Source organism: Mauremys mutica, chromosome 15 (assembly GCF_020497125.1).
Source record: "Mauremys mutica isolate MM-2020 ecotype Southern chromosome 15, ASM2049712v1, whole genome shotgun sequence".
NCBI classification, from domain to species: Eukaryota; Metazoa; Chordata; order Testudines; family Geoemydidae; genus Mauremys; species Mauremys mutica.
The window spans coordinates 37,587,114-37,602,790 of record NC_059086.1 but is presented as its reverse complement, the minus strand read 5'-3'; the positions used below and the strand labels follow the sequence as shown (position 1 = coordinate 37,602,790).

Here is a 15,677-nt window from a genome sequence, read left to right as displayed (position 1 = left end):
GGCGGGTCCCTTGGGCTGAGCTGCAGCCACCTCTGGGGAGGGGCGGCTGGGAACAGCCGCGTGGAGCATGGTCCTGGGTGGGCGTCCCTTGGGCTGAGCTGCAGCCACCTCTGGGGAGGGGCGGCTGGGGACCCCCCGCCCAGAGGCGCCGCGCTCCGGCCCAGCAGCCCCAGGGGTCTCAGGCCGGGCCCGTGAGCTCAGCTGTGACCGTGGCAGGGGGGCTCCAGCCCCTGCCCGGCCGAGAACCCAGGCGTCCGGGGGGCCTGGCACGTGGTTCTGGAGACACCCTGGGGGGGCGGGTCTCCGGGCTGTAACAGGAGCTGGAAGGGCCGGGTGCGGGGTTGGTGCCCCTCACTCCCGACGTGCAGCCCCGGCCCCGTGTAGCGGCTCCCGCGCGGGGGGGGTGGGGCGCTCGGGGGCTCGCCCTGCGGCGCTGCTGCGACTCGCTTCCGGTCTGATGGCGTCACTTCCTTGCTCCGTTGCCGGAGCTACCGCGTGTACTTCCGGCGCGCCCTTTAGTCTCCCGGAAGCGCTTCCGGAGTCAGTGACGGAGGGAGCGGAGTCAACTTCCGTTTCCAGAGCGGAACTTCTAGGCGCGCGGTCCCAACTGACTTCCGGCGAAGGGCCGCCACCCGGAAGTGGCAGCGGACGCGTCTATTTCCGCCGCCTCGGTCGCGCGGGGAGTGGAGGGGGGGACTCGGTGACCTTTGATCCCTGAGGGGCGGGGCCCGCAGCGCCCGCCATGGGGCCGGCGGAGAAGGTGCCGCGCTACGAGGCCTTCGTCAGCGACGTGCTGCAGCGAGACCTGTGGTGAGCCCCGCCCGGCCCTGGCCCCGCCCCCGCGTCCCCGCCGGGCCCTGGCCCCGCCCCCGCGTCCCCGCCGGGCCCTGGCCCCGCCCCCGCGTCCCCGCCGGGCCCCGCCCCCGAACGCTCGGTCCGGGCCCCGCCCCCCTCCGACTGCTTCGTCTCTCCCCGCCTGGTCCCGCCCCGCCACTCGGCCCCGCCCCCAGTCTCTGCCTGGCCCCGCCCCCCTCCGACTGCTTCGTCTCTCCCCGCCTGGCCCCGCCCCGACCACTCAGCCCCGCCCCCAGTCTCTGCCTGGCCCCGCCCCACCACTCAGCCCCGCCCCCAGTCTCTGCCTGGCCCCGCCCCACCACTCAGCCCCGCCCCCAGTCTCTGCCTGGCCCCACACCCAAGGACCGCTCGGCCCCGCCCCCCGGGCACCCAGCATTTGCCCCCCACATCCCCCCCCGCCCGCTCCCCTCCTGTTACCCCCCCCCCCCGGCCGTGCCCCCATCTCGCCCAGACCATGGGGCAGGGCCGCCCAGAGGGGGGGGCAAAGGGGGCAATTTGCCCCGGGCCCCGGGCTCCGCAGGGGCCCCCAAGAGAACAGCGGAGGCTCCCGCCTCCGCCCCTCTCCTCAGCGCATCAAGCGCCGAGTCTCCGGCCGAGCCGCTGAGCCCCGCCCTGCTCAGAGCCGCGTGCGGAGGGGGCGGGGCTGCGAGCTCCGGGCTGAGCTCAGCTCCCTCCGCTCGGCGTGGAGCTCCCAGCCCCGCCCCCTCCCCACGCGGCTCTGAGCGGGGCGGAGCTCAGGCCCCGCCGGCCACACGCTGCGGCTGTTCCGGCGAGGCGCTGAGACTCCGGGAGAGGAGGGAGCCGGGGGTAAGAGGCTGGGGCCGGGGGGAAGCGGGACTCGCCGCCGAAGCGCAGCCCGGTCTCCGGCGGCGGGGGGCCCTTCCATTCCGGGACCCGCCGCCGAATTACCGCCGAAGACCGGGCTGCGCTTCGGCGGCGGGTCCCGCATCGGCGGTAATTCGGCGGCGGGGGGGCTCCCGCCGCGGGTCTTCGGGGCACTTCAGCGGCGGGTCCCGGAACGGAAGGGCCCCCCTGCCGCCGAAGACCCTGGGCCCCCGGAATCCTCTGGGCGGCCCTGGCGCGGGGCTCAGGAAGTGTCTCGCGTCGCCCGGCTCCAGCCCCCTCACCGGCCTGGCCGGCCCCGGCCCCTCGCAGCTCCACGAGATGGGCCGGACCTTGGAGCACGTGGGCGGGAGGCTCCCCCGTCTGTCCCCCCCGGGGCACCCCCAGTCCCCGCCTCCCCCTCCCGGACATTCGCCGTTTCCACCACGGTCCCCCCCGGCCGGTGCCCCCCGCCCCGCAGCCCCCCCCGCCCGGCCGGCCGCCGCCCTGCAGCCCCCCCCTGCCCAGTGCCCCGCAGCCCCCCCCCACACCCGGCCGGCGCCCCTCACCCGTGTTGTGCGGCAGGCGGGTGCAGCAGCAGCGGGAGGAGGTTTACGAGAAGATCACTCAGCACATGTGGCTGAAGACCGTCATTGAGCGTTTGCAGGTAATGGCCCCCCCCGCCCGCTGGGGTGTTCCCGTGGGGTCTCTGGGCGAGGCCAGGGAGGTGAAGGGGGGGTCTCAGTGGGAGGGCTGCTGGGTGTCTCTGTCCGGGGGGCGCTGTGGGGTCTCGGGGGGCGGGGGGGCTGTGGCTGTCTGACCGGGGGGGCGGCTGTGGGCTCTCTGTCCGGGGGGGGGCGGTGGGGTCTCGGGGAGGGTGCGGGGGGGGCGCGGGGCGCGGGGGGGCTGTGGCTGTCTGACCAGGGGGGGCGGCTGTGGGCTCTCTGTCCGGGGGGGCTGTGGGGTCTCGGGGGGCGGGGGGGCTGTGGCTGTCTGACCGGGGGGGCGGCTGTGGGCTCTCTGTCCGGGGGGGGCTGTGGGGACTCGGGGGGCGGGGGGGCTGTGGCTGTCTGACCAGGGGGGGCGGCTGTGGGCTCTCTGTCCGGGGGGGCTGTGGGATCTCAGGGGGGGCTGCGGCTCTCTGGCGGGCACAGCTGACGGGCCCCCTCTCTCCCTGGCAGGAGGCGGGCGGCCGAGCGGTGCAGACGCAGGTGGATCTGGGCTATAACTTCTTTGTCAACGCGGACGTGTGAGTTCCAGGGCCCCCGGGCCCCCCTTCAACCCCCCAACTTGATCCTGGCCCCCTGGGGACCCCCTACACATCTGCCCCCTCTGGGTCCCTCTTTCATTCCCTCCCCAGATCCCTCAACACCCTCTGGGTCCCTCCCCCCAACCTCACCCCCGGGACCCCCTCCTTGTCTGGTTCCACCCCATGTGAACCCCTGACTCCCATTGTGGCCACCCCCAGAGCTTCACCCCTACGCCCCAGCATCTGATCCTGCTCCCCCCACCCCCACAGAAGCCTCCTCTGCCCCCCTCAGGTCCCCTAAACTTCCCCCCACACCCCACCAGCTCCCTGCTCTCCCACAGTGCTGCCCCCCCCAGATCACCCAGTGTGGTCGGGGCCCCCTGCACCGCATGACCCCCCCGAAATCTCCTCCTCTCGCAGGCCTGACACCTCCAGGATCTTCGTGGCCCTCGGCTACGGGTTCTTCGCGGAGCTGACGCTGACGGAGGCGCTGCGCTTCGTGGAGAGGAAAACCAAGTTACTGATCGAGTGAGTGGGGGAGACGAGCCCCCCCCCCGCCCTCCGTGGGGCTGGTCCCCAGCCGCCCGTCCCCAGAGCCGGGCGAGCCATCCTCCTGCGGCGTTATATGCAGCTGTTTCCCACCCCAGAGCAGCTGCATTCTGACCCTGGGAGCTAACCAGGGCGCGGGCTGGAATTCCTTGGTGGCCCCACCTTGGTCGTGGTCCATGCGGGGCAAAAGGGGACCCCAGAATGTGCAGGGCCCCCCCATCCCCTAACGCTGCCCCGTCGGGTGTGTCTCTTTTGCAGGCTCAGCGAATCCCTTGCCAAGGACTCGGCCAAAATCAAGGCCAATATCCGGATGGTCTTGGAGGTAACGCGGGACGGGGTTGCAGGATTGAGAGGCCAGAAGGGGGCACTTGCCCCGCGGGGGCAGGCAGGGCGGGCACTGTGCTGTGGGGAGCGGGACAGCGGGCTTGGCAGGGGGTGCTCTCCCCTGGCAGTCAGGGCTGGGCACTGGGGGGCGCTGTGCTGCGGGATGGGGGGCTGGGCAGGGGGTGCTCTCCCCTGGCAGTCAAGGCCGGGAGCTGGGGGGCACCGGGGGGCTGGGCACTGGGGGGCACCGTGGGGCAGGGAGCGGGTGGGGGGCTGGGCAGGGGGCTCTCTCCCCTGGCAGTCAGGGCTGGGCACTGGGGGGCACCGTGGGGCAGGGTGGGGGGCTGGGCAGGGGGTGCTCTCCCCTGGCAGTCAGGGCTGGGCTCTGGGGGGCACGGTGGGGCAGGGTGGGGGGCTGGGCAGGGGGCGCTCTCGCCTGGCAGTCAGGGCTGGGCTCTGGGGGGCACTGTGGGGCAGGGAGCGGGCAGGGGGCTGGGCAGGGGGTGCTCTCCCCTGGCAGTCAGGGCTGGGCACTGGGGGGCACCGTGGGGCAGGGTGGGGGGCTGGGCAGGGGGTGTTCTCCCCTGGCAGTCAGGGCTGGGCTCTGGGGGGCACCGTGGGGCAGGGAGCGGGCGGGGGGCTGGGCAGGGGGCTCTCTCCCCTGGCAGTCAAGGCCGGGAGCTGGGGGGCACCGTGGGCAGGGTGGGGGGCTGGACAGGGGTTGTTCTCCCCTGGCAGTCAGGGCTGGGCACTGGGAGGCACTGTGGGGCAGGGAGCGGGCAGGGGGCTGGGCAGGGGGCGCTCTCGCCTGGCAGTCAGGGCTGGGCTCTGGGGGGCACCGTGGGGCAGGGTGGGGGGCTGGGCAGGGGGTGCTCTCCCCTGGCAGTCAGGGCTGGGCACTGGGGGGCACCGTGGGGCAGGGAGCGGGCAGGGGGCTGGGCAGGGGGAGCTCTCCCCTGGCAGTCAGGGCTGGGCACTGGGGGGCACCGGGGGGCAGGGTGGGGGGCTGGGCAGGGGGCGCTCTCCCCTGGCAGTCATGGCTGGGCACTGGGGGGCACCGTGGGGCAGGGTGGGGGGCTGGGCAGGGGGTGCTCTCCCCTGGCAGTCAGGGCTGGGCTCTGGGGGGCGCTGTGCTGCGGGATGGAGGGCTGGGCAGGGGGTGCTCTCCCCTGGCAGTCAAGGCCGGGAGCTGGGGGGCACCGGGGGGCTGGGCACTGGGGGGCACCGTGGGGCAGGGAGCGGGTGGGGGGCTGGGCAGGGGGCTCTCTCCCCTGGCAGTCAGGGCTGGGCACTGGGGGGCACCGGGGGTCAGGGTGGGGGGCTGGGCAGGGGGTGCTCTCCCCTGGCAGTCAGGGCTGGGCACTGGGGGGCACCGTGGGGCAGGGTGGGGGGCTGGGCAGGGGGTGCTCTCCCCTGGCAGTCAGGGCCGGGAGCTGGGGGGCACCGGGGGGCTGGGGGGTCTGATGTTCCCCCCCCAACACCCCGTTTCTCTCCCCTCCCCCCAGGGCCTGCGGGAGCTCCAAGGCTTCCAGGACCTGCCTGAGGCCCCCAGACGAGACCTCGCCCACTAGGACCCCCACCCCCGACTCTGCTCACTGGGGGGGGCAGGGAATCCCAGGGGGGCGCTGGGGGAATCCCCACCCCCTCCTGCTGGGTTTACCTGTCCCATGGGGGCCAGGACTCCTGGGTTCTCTCCCTGGTTCTGTTCCTCCCCCCCGCCCCCAGCCAGTCTCACCCCTCGTGCTGCCTCGGTTTCCCCTGCTGGCCCTGGCTGCAGCCTCCTGTCATCTCCTTTCGACTGTGAAAATAAAGCCTCCGACTCGGGTCCGTGTGTCTGGTTCTGTGTCTCGGGCGGCCTGGCCGGGGGGTGCGGGGACCCCCTCATGTCCCCCCGGCCCCTCTGCTCTGCCCCCCGCTGGGACCCCCAGCCAGCCCCCCTTGGGAGCGGAGTGGGGTGCAAGGAGCCGGACTCCTGGGTTCTCTCCCCGGCTCTGGGAGGGCAGTGGGGGCTGGTGGGACCAGTGGGCTGGTAGCCCGGACTCCTGGGTTCTCTCCCCGGCTCTGGGAGGGCAGTGGGGGCTGGTGGGACCAGTGGGCTGGTAGCCCGGACTCCTGGGTTCTCTCCCCGGCTCTGGGAGGGCAGTGGGGGCTGGTGGGACTAGTGGGCTGGTAGCCCGGACTCCTGGGTTCTCTCCCCGGCTCTGGGAAGAGAGTGGGGACGGGGGGGGGAGGGGTTGGGCTCCCCCAGTCGGGAGAGAACCCAGGCGTCCTGGCCCAGCCCCTCCCCTCTCCCTTTCCCCTCCTCCCCGCTCTCTCCTCCCCCTTCCCTGGTGCATGTGACAGGCCCCGTCAGCAGCCGCCGCATCCCCCGTCTCGCTGGATCCGAGCCACGGCGCCCCCCGGCCCCCGGCTCCGGACCTGCTGCCGCCCCCCACCGGGGCCGGGGCCCCCACCCGGCCGGCGCCGCGGGACCCGGGACTTTCCCGGCAGGCGCATGCGGCGGAGCTCGGCCAGCTGGGGGGGCGCTCGGCGCGGAGCTGAGAACCTGCTGGGACCAGTGGCTGGTTGTACTGGGACCAGTAACCGGCCAGAGACCAGCCACGGGGGACCAGTAACCGGACACTGGGGACCAGTAACCGGCCAGGGACCAGCCACTGGGGACCAGTAACCGGCCAGAGACCAGCCACGGGGGACCAGTAACCGGACACTGGGGACCAGTAACCGGCCAGAGACCAGCCACGGGGGACCAGTAACCGGACACTGGGGACCAGTAACCGGCCAGGGACCAGCCACTGGGGACCAGTAACCGGCCAGAGACCAGCCACGGGGGACCAGTAACCGGACACTGGGGACCAGTAACCGGCCAGGGACCAGCCACTGGGACCAGTAACCGGCCAGGGACCAGCCACTGGGACCAGTAACCGGACACTGGGGATCAGTAACCGGCCAAAGACCAGCCACGGGGGACCAGTAACCGGACACTGGGGACCAGTAACCGGCCAGAGACCAGCCACGGGGGACCAGTAACCGGACACTGGGGACCAGTAACCGGCCAGGGACCAGCCACTGGGACCAGTAACCGGCCAGGGACCAGCCACTGGGACCAGTAACCGGACACTGGGGACCAGTAACCGGCCAGGGACCAGCCACTGGGGACCAGTAACTGGCCCCTGGGACCAGTAACCGGCCAGAGACCAGCCACGGGGGACCAGTAACCGGACACTGGGGACCAGTAACCGGCCAGGGACCAGCCACTGGGACCAGTAACTGGACACTGGGGACCAGTAACCGGCCAGGGACCAGCCACTGGGGACCAGTAACCGGCCAGGGACCAGCCACGGGAGACCAGTAACCGGACACTGGGGACCAGTAACCGGCCAGAGACCAGCCACTGGGACCAGTAACCGGCCAGAGACCAGCCACTGGGGACCAGTAACCGGCCAGGGACCAGCCACGGGAGACCAGTAACCGGACACTGGGGACCAGTAACCGGCCAGGGACCAGCCACTGGGGACCAGTAACCGGCCAGGGACCAGCCACGGGAGACCAGTAACCGGACACTGGGGACCAGTAACCGGCCAGGGACCAGCCACTGGGGACCAGTAACCGGCCAGAGACCAGCCACTGGGGACCAGTAACCGGACACTGGGGACCAGCCACTGGGGACCAGTAACCGGACACTGGGGACCAGCCACTGGGGACCAGTAACCGGCCAGGGACCAGCCACGGGGGACCAGTAACCGGACACTGGGGACCAGCCACTGGGGACCAGTAACTGGACACTGGGACCAGTAACCGGCCGGCGCGGACCTGGGGGGCTCGGGGGTCCCATGGAGCCGCTTGCTCCATCTCCAGGCCCTGCGGCCGCGCTGACAGGTGAGTGGGCGGCGCCCTCGGGTGGGGAAAAACCGCACGGAACATCTCCCTGCCCCACGGCACCCCCAGCGCCCCCTGCCCAGCCCCTCACCCCCCTCCCTGCCCCACGGCACCCCCAGCGCCCCATGGCCAGCCCCTCGCCCCCATTCCCTGCCCCACGGCACCCCCAGCGCCCCATGGCCAGCCCCTCGCCCCCATTCCCTGCCCCACGGCACCCCCAGCGCCCCATGGCCAGCCCCTCACCCCCATTCCCTGCCCCACGGCACCCCCAGCGGCCCCTGGCCAGCCCCTCACCCCCATTCCCTGCCCCACGGCACCCCCAGCGCCCCATGCCCAGCCCCTAACCCCCATTCCCTGCCCCACGGCACCCCCAGCGCCCCCTGCCCAGCCCCTCACCCCCCTTCCCTGCCCCACGGCACCCCCAGCGCCCCCTGCCCAGCCCCTCACCCCCATTCCCTGCCCCACGGCACCCCCAGCGCCCCATGGCCAGCTCCTCACCCCCATTCCCTGCCCCACGGCACCCCCAGCGCCCCCTGCCCAGCCCCTCACCCCCATTCCCTGCCCCACGGCACCCCCAGCGCCCCCTGCCCAGCCCCTCACCCCCATTCCCTGCCCCACGGCACCCCCAGCGCCCCCTGCCCAGCCCCTCACCCCCATTCCCTGCCCCACGGCACCCCCAGCGCCCCCTGCCCAGCCCCTCACCCCCATTCCCTGCCCCACGGCACCCCCAGCGCCCCATGTCCAGCCCCTCACCCCCATTCCCTGCCCCACGGCACCCCCAGCGCCCCATGGCCAGCCCCTCGCCCCCATTCCCTGCCCCACGGCACCCCCCGCGCCCCATGGCCAGCCCCCCGCCCCCCTCCCTGCCCCACGGCACCCCCAGCGCCCCATGGCCAGCCCCTCACCCCCATTCCCTGCCCCACGGCACCCCCAGCGCCCCCTGCCCAGCCCCTCCCCCCCATTCCCTGCCCCACGGCACCCCCAGCGCCCCCTGCCCAGCCCCTCACCCCCATTCCCTGCCCCACGGCAGCCCCAGCGCCCCATGGCCAGCCCCTAACCCCCAGTCGCTGCCCCACGGCACCCCCAGCGCCCCCTGCCCAGCCCCTCGCCCCCCCTCCCTGCCCCACGGCACCCCCAGCGCCCCCTGCCCAGCCCCTCACCCCCATTCCCTGCCCCACGGCACCCCCAGCGCCCCATGGCCAGCCCCTCACCCCCATTCCCTGCCCCACGGCACCCCAGCGCCCCTTGGCCAGCCCCTAACCCCCATTCCCTGCCCCACGGCACCCCCAGCGCCCCATGCCCAGCCCCTCACCACACTCCCTGCCCCATGGCAGCCCCAGCACCCCCTGCCCAGCCCCATGGCACCCCCCAGTGCCCAGCCCTGACTACCAGGGGAGAGCCCCCTGCCCATCCTCTTGCCCCACTCTGTGCCCTACAGCGCCCCCGATCACCCCCCGCCCCGCCCTGCTCCCTGCCCCACAGCACCCAGAGGGCTGCACTAGGACCTTGGGGAGATACGAGGAGATGCCCCCCCACCCCCCTGGTGCTGAGTGCTCCTCACTCCCGACCCGCAGCCCCCGCCAGCGCAGCCCCCCTGCCCCCCCTCGAGCGTTCATGGTTTGATCCAACTGCAGAAAATCTTATTTTAGGCCAAATCCTGAAATTTCCTTGCGGGGAGAAGAATAATGAGGTGCCCGGTGGGGAGTGGGGGGCAGGTCTGTGGGTTAGGAGGGGGGGGACTGTGGGTAGGGAGTGAGGGGCACTGGCGGAGCCAGCTGGGGGGAGGCTGCGGATCTGGAGTGAGGGGCACCAGCAGTGCCCGGGGGGTGGGGAGGAGGGCTGCGGGTCGGGAGTGAGGGGCACCGGCGGTGCCGGGCCGGGGGGGCTGCGGGTCGGGAGTGAGGGGCACCGGCGGTGCCGGGCGGGGGGGGCGGGGGGTCGGGAGTGAGGGGCATCGGCGGTGCCGGGCGGGGGGGGCTGCGGGTTGGGAGTGAGGGGCACCGGCGGTGCCCAGTGGGAGGGGGCTGCGGGTCGGGAGTGAGGGGCACCGGCGGTGCCGGGCGGGGGGGGGCTGCGGGTCGGGAGTGAGGGGCAGCGGTGGTGCCGGGCGGGGGGGGGCTGCGGGTCGGGAGTGTGGGGCACCGGCGGTGCCGGGGGGGGGGGCGGCGGGTCGGGAGTGAGGGGCACCGGCGGTGCCGGGCGGGGGGGGCTGCGGGTCGGGAGTGAGGGGCACCGGTGGTGCCGGGCGGGGGGGGCTGCGGGTCGGGAGTGAGGGGCACCGGCGGTCCCGGGGGGGGTGTCAGGTCCCTGTCCCACGCTCTCCCCATCCCCCGCAGTCATGGACCCCTCGGTGACGCTCTGGCAGTTCCTGCTGCAGCTGCTGGAGCAGCAGAGCAACGGGCACCTGATCGCCTGGACGTCGGACGACGGCGAGTTCAAGCTGGTGGACGCCGAGGAGGTGGCCCGGCTCTGGGGGCTGCGTAAGAACAAAACCAACATGAACTACGACAAGCTCAGCCGCGCCCTGCGCTACTACTACGACAAGGTGAGCCGGGACCCAGGCGTCCGGGCCAGCCCCGCCCAGAGCCGGGGAGAGGACCCAGGAGTCCTGGCTCCCAGCCCCCCCTGCTCTAACCACCAGCCCCCACTCCCCTCCCAGAGCTGTGGGGAGAACCCAGGAGTCCTGGCTCCCAGCCCCCCCTGCTCTAACCACCAGCCCCCACTCCCTTCTCAGAGCCAGGGAGAGAACCCAGGAGTCCTGGCACCCAGCCCCCCCTGCTCTAACCACCAGCCCCCACTCCCCTCCCAGAGCCAGGGAGAGAACCCAGGAGTCCTGGCTCCCAGCCCCCCCTGCTCTAACCACCAGCCCCCACTCCCCTCCCAGAGCCGGGGAGAGAACCCAGGAGTCCTGGCTCCCAGCCCCCCCTGCTCTAACCACTAGACACCACTCCCCTCCCAGAGGAAGGGAGAGAACCCAGGAGTCCTGGCACCCAGCCCCCCCTGCTCTAGCCACCAGCCCCCACTCCCCTCCCAGAGCCAGGGAGAGAACCCAGGAGTCCTGGCTCCCAGCCCCCCCTGCTCTAACCACCAGACCCCACTCCCCTCCCAGAGCCGGGGAGAGAACCCAGGAGTCCTGGCTCCCAGCCCCCCCTGCTCTAACCACCAGCCCCCACTCCCCTCCCAGAGGCGGGGAGAGAACCCAGGAGTCCTGGCTCCCAGCCCCCCCTGCTCTAACCACCAGCCCCCACTCCCGTCTCAGAGCCAGGGACAGAACCCAGGAGTCCTGGCTCCCAGCCCCCCCTGCTCTAACCACCAGCCCCCACTCCCCTCCCAGAGCCGGGGAGAGAACCCAGGAGTCCTGGCTCCCAGCCCCCCCTGCTCTAACCACCAGCCCCCACTCCCCGCCCAGAGCCGGGGAGAGAACCCAGGAGTCCTGGCTCCCAGCCCCCCCCATTCTATCCTCTCTCTTTCCAGAACATCATCCGGAAGGTCAACGGGCAGAAGTTTGTCTATAAATTTGTCTCGTACCCGGAGCCGGCCGGCGTGGAGGGGGCCCGGGAGGAAGGGACGCTCCGGCGGGTGGAGCCGGCGCCGGCCGAGTCTGGGCCGGGGGAGGGGAGCTCCGGGCCCCCCAAGTCCTTGCGTGGGGGGGGCGTCCCCCGGAGTAGCCGTAACGAGTACATGCGCTCGGGTCTGTACTCCACCTTCACCATCCAGTCACTGCAGGCGGCCCCCCCCGGGCGAGCGCCCCGCCAGGACCCCCCCGCCCTCTGCAGCGAGCCCCCGGACCCCCCCGACCTGGCCCCCGGGAAGGTGGAGGAGATTCCCCAGCTGGAGATCAGCATCGAAGCAGCAGACGAGAGCGAACCCCTGCAGGTGAGCTGGCCCCGCCGCCCCACCCCAGAGCTGGCTGCATCTCAGCGCTGGACGTTACGTGCGGCTGTTCCCCAGCTGCCCCGCCCCAGCACTAGCTGCATTTCTCCATCTTGCCCCCAGGTCTTTGTGGGGCCGGAGCCCCTGGACGCAGAGCGCCCCCCGCCAGAGGCGCCGCCGCCGCGGGACCCGGGGCTGCGGCCGGTGGTGGTGAAAGTGGAGGCGCAGGGGGACGCGGCGGGGTCCCCGCTCCTGGTTCTGATCGACTCGGGGGTGAAGCAGGAAGCCCCACCTGCCGAAGAGACCCCCAGGGGGACGGCGGCGGAGCTCCCGGCGGGGGAGGGGCCGCAGGAGGAGAAGGGGGAGGGGGTGCCTGGGGGGGCCCCCAGCGAGGGGCACGGCCCAAAGGGGCGGAAGCCGAAGGACCTGGCGCTGCCCTCCCTGCCCGGGCAGGAGAAGATCAGCGCGGCCGGCGGCTCCCTGTTGGCGCCCGGCGGGGGAGCAGGCAGCGGGCTGACGCCCACCACCGTGATCTCCACGCACGCGCTAGTGAGCGGCTGTGGGGCAGGGGGGAGGGATCTGGGGGTGGGGGTGGGGTTGTGGTGGGGGGAGGGCCTGCAGGGGCCGGAGGATTGGAGGTGGGGAAGGGGTCCTTGGGCAGAAGGGGTTGTGGGGAGGGAGCTGGGGTTGGACGGGAGATGGGGTTTCTCTCTCTCTCTCTCTCTCTCACCACCCCCCTCTCCTGTGCAGACCCCCGTCCTGCTGACCCCCAGCTCCCTGCCACCCACCATCCACTTCTGGAGCACCCTGAGCCCCATCGCCCCACACAGCCCCGCCAAGCTCTCCTTCCAGGTATGCAGGGGGCTGCGGCTCGGGAGGGAGGAGGGAGCCCAGGGCTGGGCTAGCAGGGGCTGCGGGTCGGGAGGGAGGGGCACTGGCAGGGCTGGGGGGAGCGGACGGCTGGGCTAGTTGGGGGGCCTATGGGTCAGGAGTGAGGGGTCTGGTCAGTAGGTCACTCCCCCACTTTTCCCCGCAGTTTCCCTCTAACTCTGGTGGGCAAATCCACATCCCCTCGCTGAGTGTGGACGGACTCTCCACTCCGGTCGTGCTGTCCCCGGGGCCCCAGAAGCCGTGAGTCCAGACGTCCGCCCGTCTCTCTCCGCTGCTGGCTGGGGGAGCGCCCATTCCGCACCTGGATTCTTGACCCAGCCCTGTGGGACTGTTCACCAGGGCGGCTGGATACGGCTGTGTCCTGCTTCCGACCGAGAGCCCTGCTTGGTGGCAGCGGTGGGATGCGCCTGCTGGCTCGTTTTAAATGGGAGCCGGAGCACGCCGCCATTTCGCCCCTAGGGGGCGCAATGTGGGACATTCCCGTTGGTGCTCACTCGGCCTTGCAGCTCTGACCCCGTTTTTCTGGGGTCGTTGTGTTTAATCCCAGCCCGGGGGGCTCAGGGTGTATTTCCGACGTGGAAGGATACGTCCCTCGGGGACTGAGAGGTGGTTCGGCCGCTAGTTGTGGGGCTGATTTTATTTATTACCCAGGGCCTCCAGGCGCGGGGTGCCCCGGAAATCGCCCGCCCGCAGCCGTGGCCTCCTCATAGCCCCTCGTTGTGCGGGCTCGGCGTCGGCCATCTTTGTTTCGAGAGGGCAGCCGGGTCGGCCATGTTTGTTTTGGCTGGGGCGGGGGGTGTCGGCCATCTTTGTTTGCTGACATCACACCTGCCGCTCATCCCCGTGGGTCCGGTGGAGGAAGAAGTCCTGCTCTTTGCTTCTCGTTTCTTGATTTACTTTCCTGGAGGTCAAAGGTCACCTCCTCGAGTTGCCATAGAAGCGGCAGGCAGAGGAAGTCCCGCCCTAATTCCCTCCTGTAGGTCAAAGGTTGCCTGTTCGTCACCATGGAAACGGCCGGGAGGGAAGTCCCGCCCGCTGATTTCAGGGACTGGTTCCCTCCTTGCAACGCCCGTTTCCTTGATTTATTTCCTGACGATCAAAGGTCACCGTGGAAATGGCCGCAGAGGAGTCCCGCCCCTCACCCCTTTCATAGGGAGGGTTCCTTCATTTGTCTCCCATTTGTTGCCCGGGAAGGGAAGTCCCGCCTTTTGAGGACAGTCGCCAGGGGCTCCCTTGACTTCCTGCTGGCCCACGAGCTCCGCAAAGGAGGAAGTTCTGCCCTGTTTCCACTCTGCTACTTCCTGTTCAAAGTGCGCCGATTCTGGGGAAGTGCCGAAGGAGGACGTCCCGCCTTATTAACCTCTCCGGCGAATCAAAGGCCACCTCATTCTGTGGATGTGGCCAAGGAGGACGTCCCGCCTTATTAATGTCTCATCTACTTCCTGCGAATCAAAGGCCACCTATTCTGTGGATGGGGCAAAGAAGGAAGTCCCGCCCTTCTCACTGCTGTTGACTTCCTGTTAGTCCCACAGGGCCTGCACTGCATCATACGGGAAAGGGCTGCCTTGTCGTCTTCTTTTGATACCAAAATTTTCCGGGGCTGTGAGCTTCTTGCTCAAGATATAGAGCTATATTTTTGTGGGGCCATCCCAAGGGGCTGAAATACCCGAATGTCATTTCTTTAGCGCCCCCGCGGGATTCCCAGCCCCTTTCTATTTTTCAGAGAGTATATTGATATTATTGAGCTATGTGCATTGATCATATACAAATCTACAGGGCTCGGCGCTAATTACCTGCCGGGCCGTCTTTTTTAATATATAAAATGGTTCTATTTTTGAACGGGGAAGAGGGGGGGCTTTTACAATGGAAGTGGGGGAAATGGACGGGGTGGAAGTGACCTCCCTGGATTTAGGGGCGAGATTCAGCGAGCGATTGGAGGCAGTAGCGCGGTGACGAGGGCTGAATTTCTGTCCCCATGGTGTAGATCGGGGGACGCCCTCGCTGCTGGCGTTAATGGAGCAAGACTCTTGTGTCAGGGAAGGTGTCGTCAGCTGAATGGGGGTGGGAGGGGGGTGTAACTGGATGGCAATTGTTGGCCAATTAGCGAGATAACGGGGCCACGGCCAACAGACCCTTTTGTGCTTGATAGGCAGTGTCGTCCGCCTCTCTGGGGTGACCCTCCTCCTTCCCCTCGGGGCGGTTTTGAACCGTCGCAATCATGCTGGTGTGCACTGGCAAGGCCCCTCAGCTCTGGCCATCTCCGCCTGGTGCATCAGGCTCTTTGGACGACCTGTGAGACACTGGCGAGGCACCCAGGAGCGGCTTCCCGGAGACCGAGCTGCGCCAAACCCATCCACGAGCCGTGGCTGAGCCTGGAGCCAAGCCCGGGGACCGCCGCTGAGACACGCAAACGATGAGTCGAACACGCGCTGTAAGGCCAACGTGGATGAGCCATGAATAAAACACATGAGTAAACCACAAGTCGCCCACGTGTAAACCATGGATCAGTCACGTGTGAAAATAGGACAAAGTCATGAGTAAGCCACGTGTAAACCACGTGTAACCCATGAGTGAACCACAAGTAACTCATGAGCAGAAGACGTGCTGCCGAGTGTTGGCCATGAGCGGACCCCGTGTGCTCTCTCTGCTGGCTCGCTGGGTTTTCAGAGCTGTTCTCTGCTGTGGGGGAGAGGCTGGCTGGCTGGCGACTGACGTGGCTTGGAGATTTCCAGCCTAGGGAATTTATCTAACCATGTATTGACCATTGGGCCAGAATGGGGATTGGATCCCGGGATCCTAGCGTGGTGTGCGGGAGTGGATCCCTGGATCCTACTGTGGTGGGTGGGAGTGGATCCCAGGATCCCACTGTGGTGCGTGGGAGTGGATCCCAGGATCTCACTGTGGTGTGCGGGAGTGGATCCCAGGATCCCACTGTGGTGTGCGGGAGTGGATCCCGGGATCTCACTGTGGTGGGCGGGAGTGGATCCCGGGATCCTAGCGTGGTGTGCGGGAGTGGATCCCGGGATCCCACTGTGGTGTGCGGGAGTGGATCCCGGGATCCCACTGTGGTGTGTGGGAGTGGATCCCGGGATCCCAGGTACCATGTGGGAGCTGATGCTGGGATCCTGTTGTGCCAACCTGGAGCAGATCCCAGGATCCTGCCGTGCTGGGGTGGATCCAAAGGCAGCAGCCCCTCCCCATCTGTTCTTCCCCATCCGTGTCCCTCTCTCTGCCTTGT

General features: G+C 70.1%; 2 protein-coding genes across 2 annotated transcripts; both read left to right on the top strand.

Annotated features, from left to right (window-relative positions):
• The first annotated feature begins 538 nt into the window (after window positions 1-538).
• Window positions 539-5,623, top strand: UXT (ubiquitously expressed prefoldin like chaperone). The gene is made up of 6 exons (XM_044988937.1): window positions 539-810; window positions 2,263-2,344; window positions 2,859-2,926; window positions 3,347-3,454; window positions 3,734-3,797; window positions 5,305-5,623. The coding sequence occupies exons 1-6, from the start codon at window positions 743-745 to the stop codon at window positions 5,368-5,370; spliced, it is 456 nt and encodes a 151-aa protein (XP_044844872.1). The 5' UTR covers window positions 539-742; the 3' UTR covers window positions 5,371-5,623.
• Window positions 5,624-7,493: 1,870 nt separating this feature from the next.
• On the top strand, window positions 7,494-15,131 carry ELK1 (ETS transcription factor ELK1). Its single transcript, XM_044989088.1, has 6 exons — window positions 7,494-7,675; window positions 10,012-10,220; window positions 11,150-11,551; window positions 11,672-12,097; window positions 12,299-12,400; window positions 12,585-15,131. Exons 1-6 carry the CDS (start codon window positions 7,630-7,632, stop codon window positions 12,681-12,683), a joined length of 1,284 nt encoding a protein of 427 aa, XP_044845023.1. The 5' UTR covers window positions 7,494-7,629; the 3' UTR covers window positions 12,684-15,131.
• Window positions 15,132-15,677: the final 546 nt, after the last annotated feature.

What these genes read in the sequence shown, in the direction of transcription:
- ELK1 (XM_044989088.1), top strand. Translation starts at nt 7,630, where the DNA reads ATGGAGCCGCTTGCTCCATCTCCAGGCCCTGCGGCCGCGCTGACAG. An exon ending in TGCGCTACTACTACGACAAG is followed by an intron (nt 10,221 to 11,149) that starts GTGAGCCGGGAC and finishes CTCTCTTTCCAG; the next exon opens with AACATCATCCGGAAGGTCAA. An exon ending in ACGAGAGCGAACCCCTGCAG is followed by an intron (nt 11,552 to 11,671) that starts GTGAGCTGGCCC and finishes TCTTGCCCCCAG; the next exon opens with GTCTTTGTGGGGCCGGAGCC.
- UXT (XM_044988937.1), top strand. Translation starts at nt 743, where the DNA reads ATGGGGCCGGCGGAGAAGGTGCCGCGCTACGAGGCCTTCGTCAGCGAC. An exon ending in GTGCTGCAGCGAGACCTGTG is followed by an intron (nt 811 to 2,262) that starts GTGAGCCCCGCC and finishes GTTGTGCGGCAG; the next exon opens with GCGGGTGCAGCAGCAGCGGG. An exon ending in ATATCCGGATGGTCTTGGAG is followed by an intron (nt 3,798 to 5,304) that starts GTAACGCGGGAC and finishes CCCTCCCCCCAG; the next exon opens with GGCCTGCGGGAGCTCCAAGG.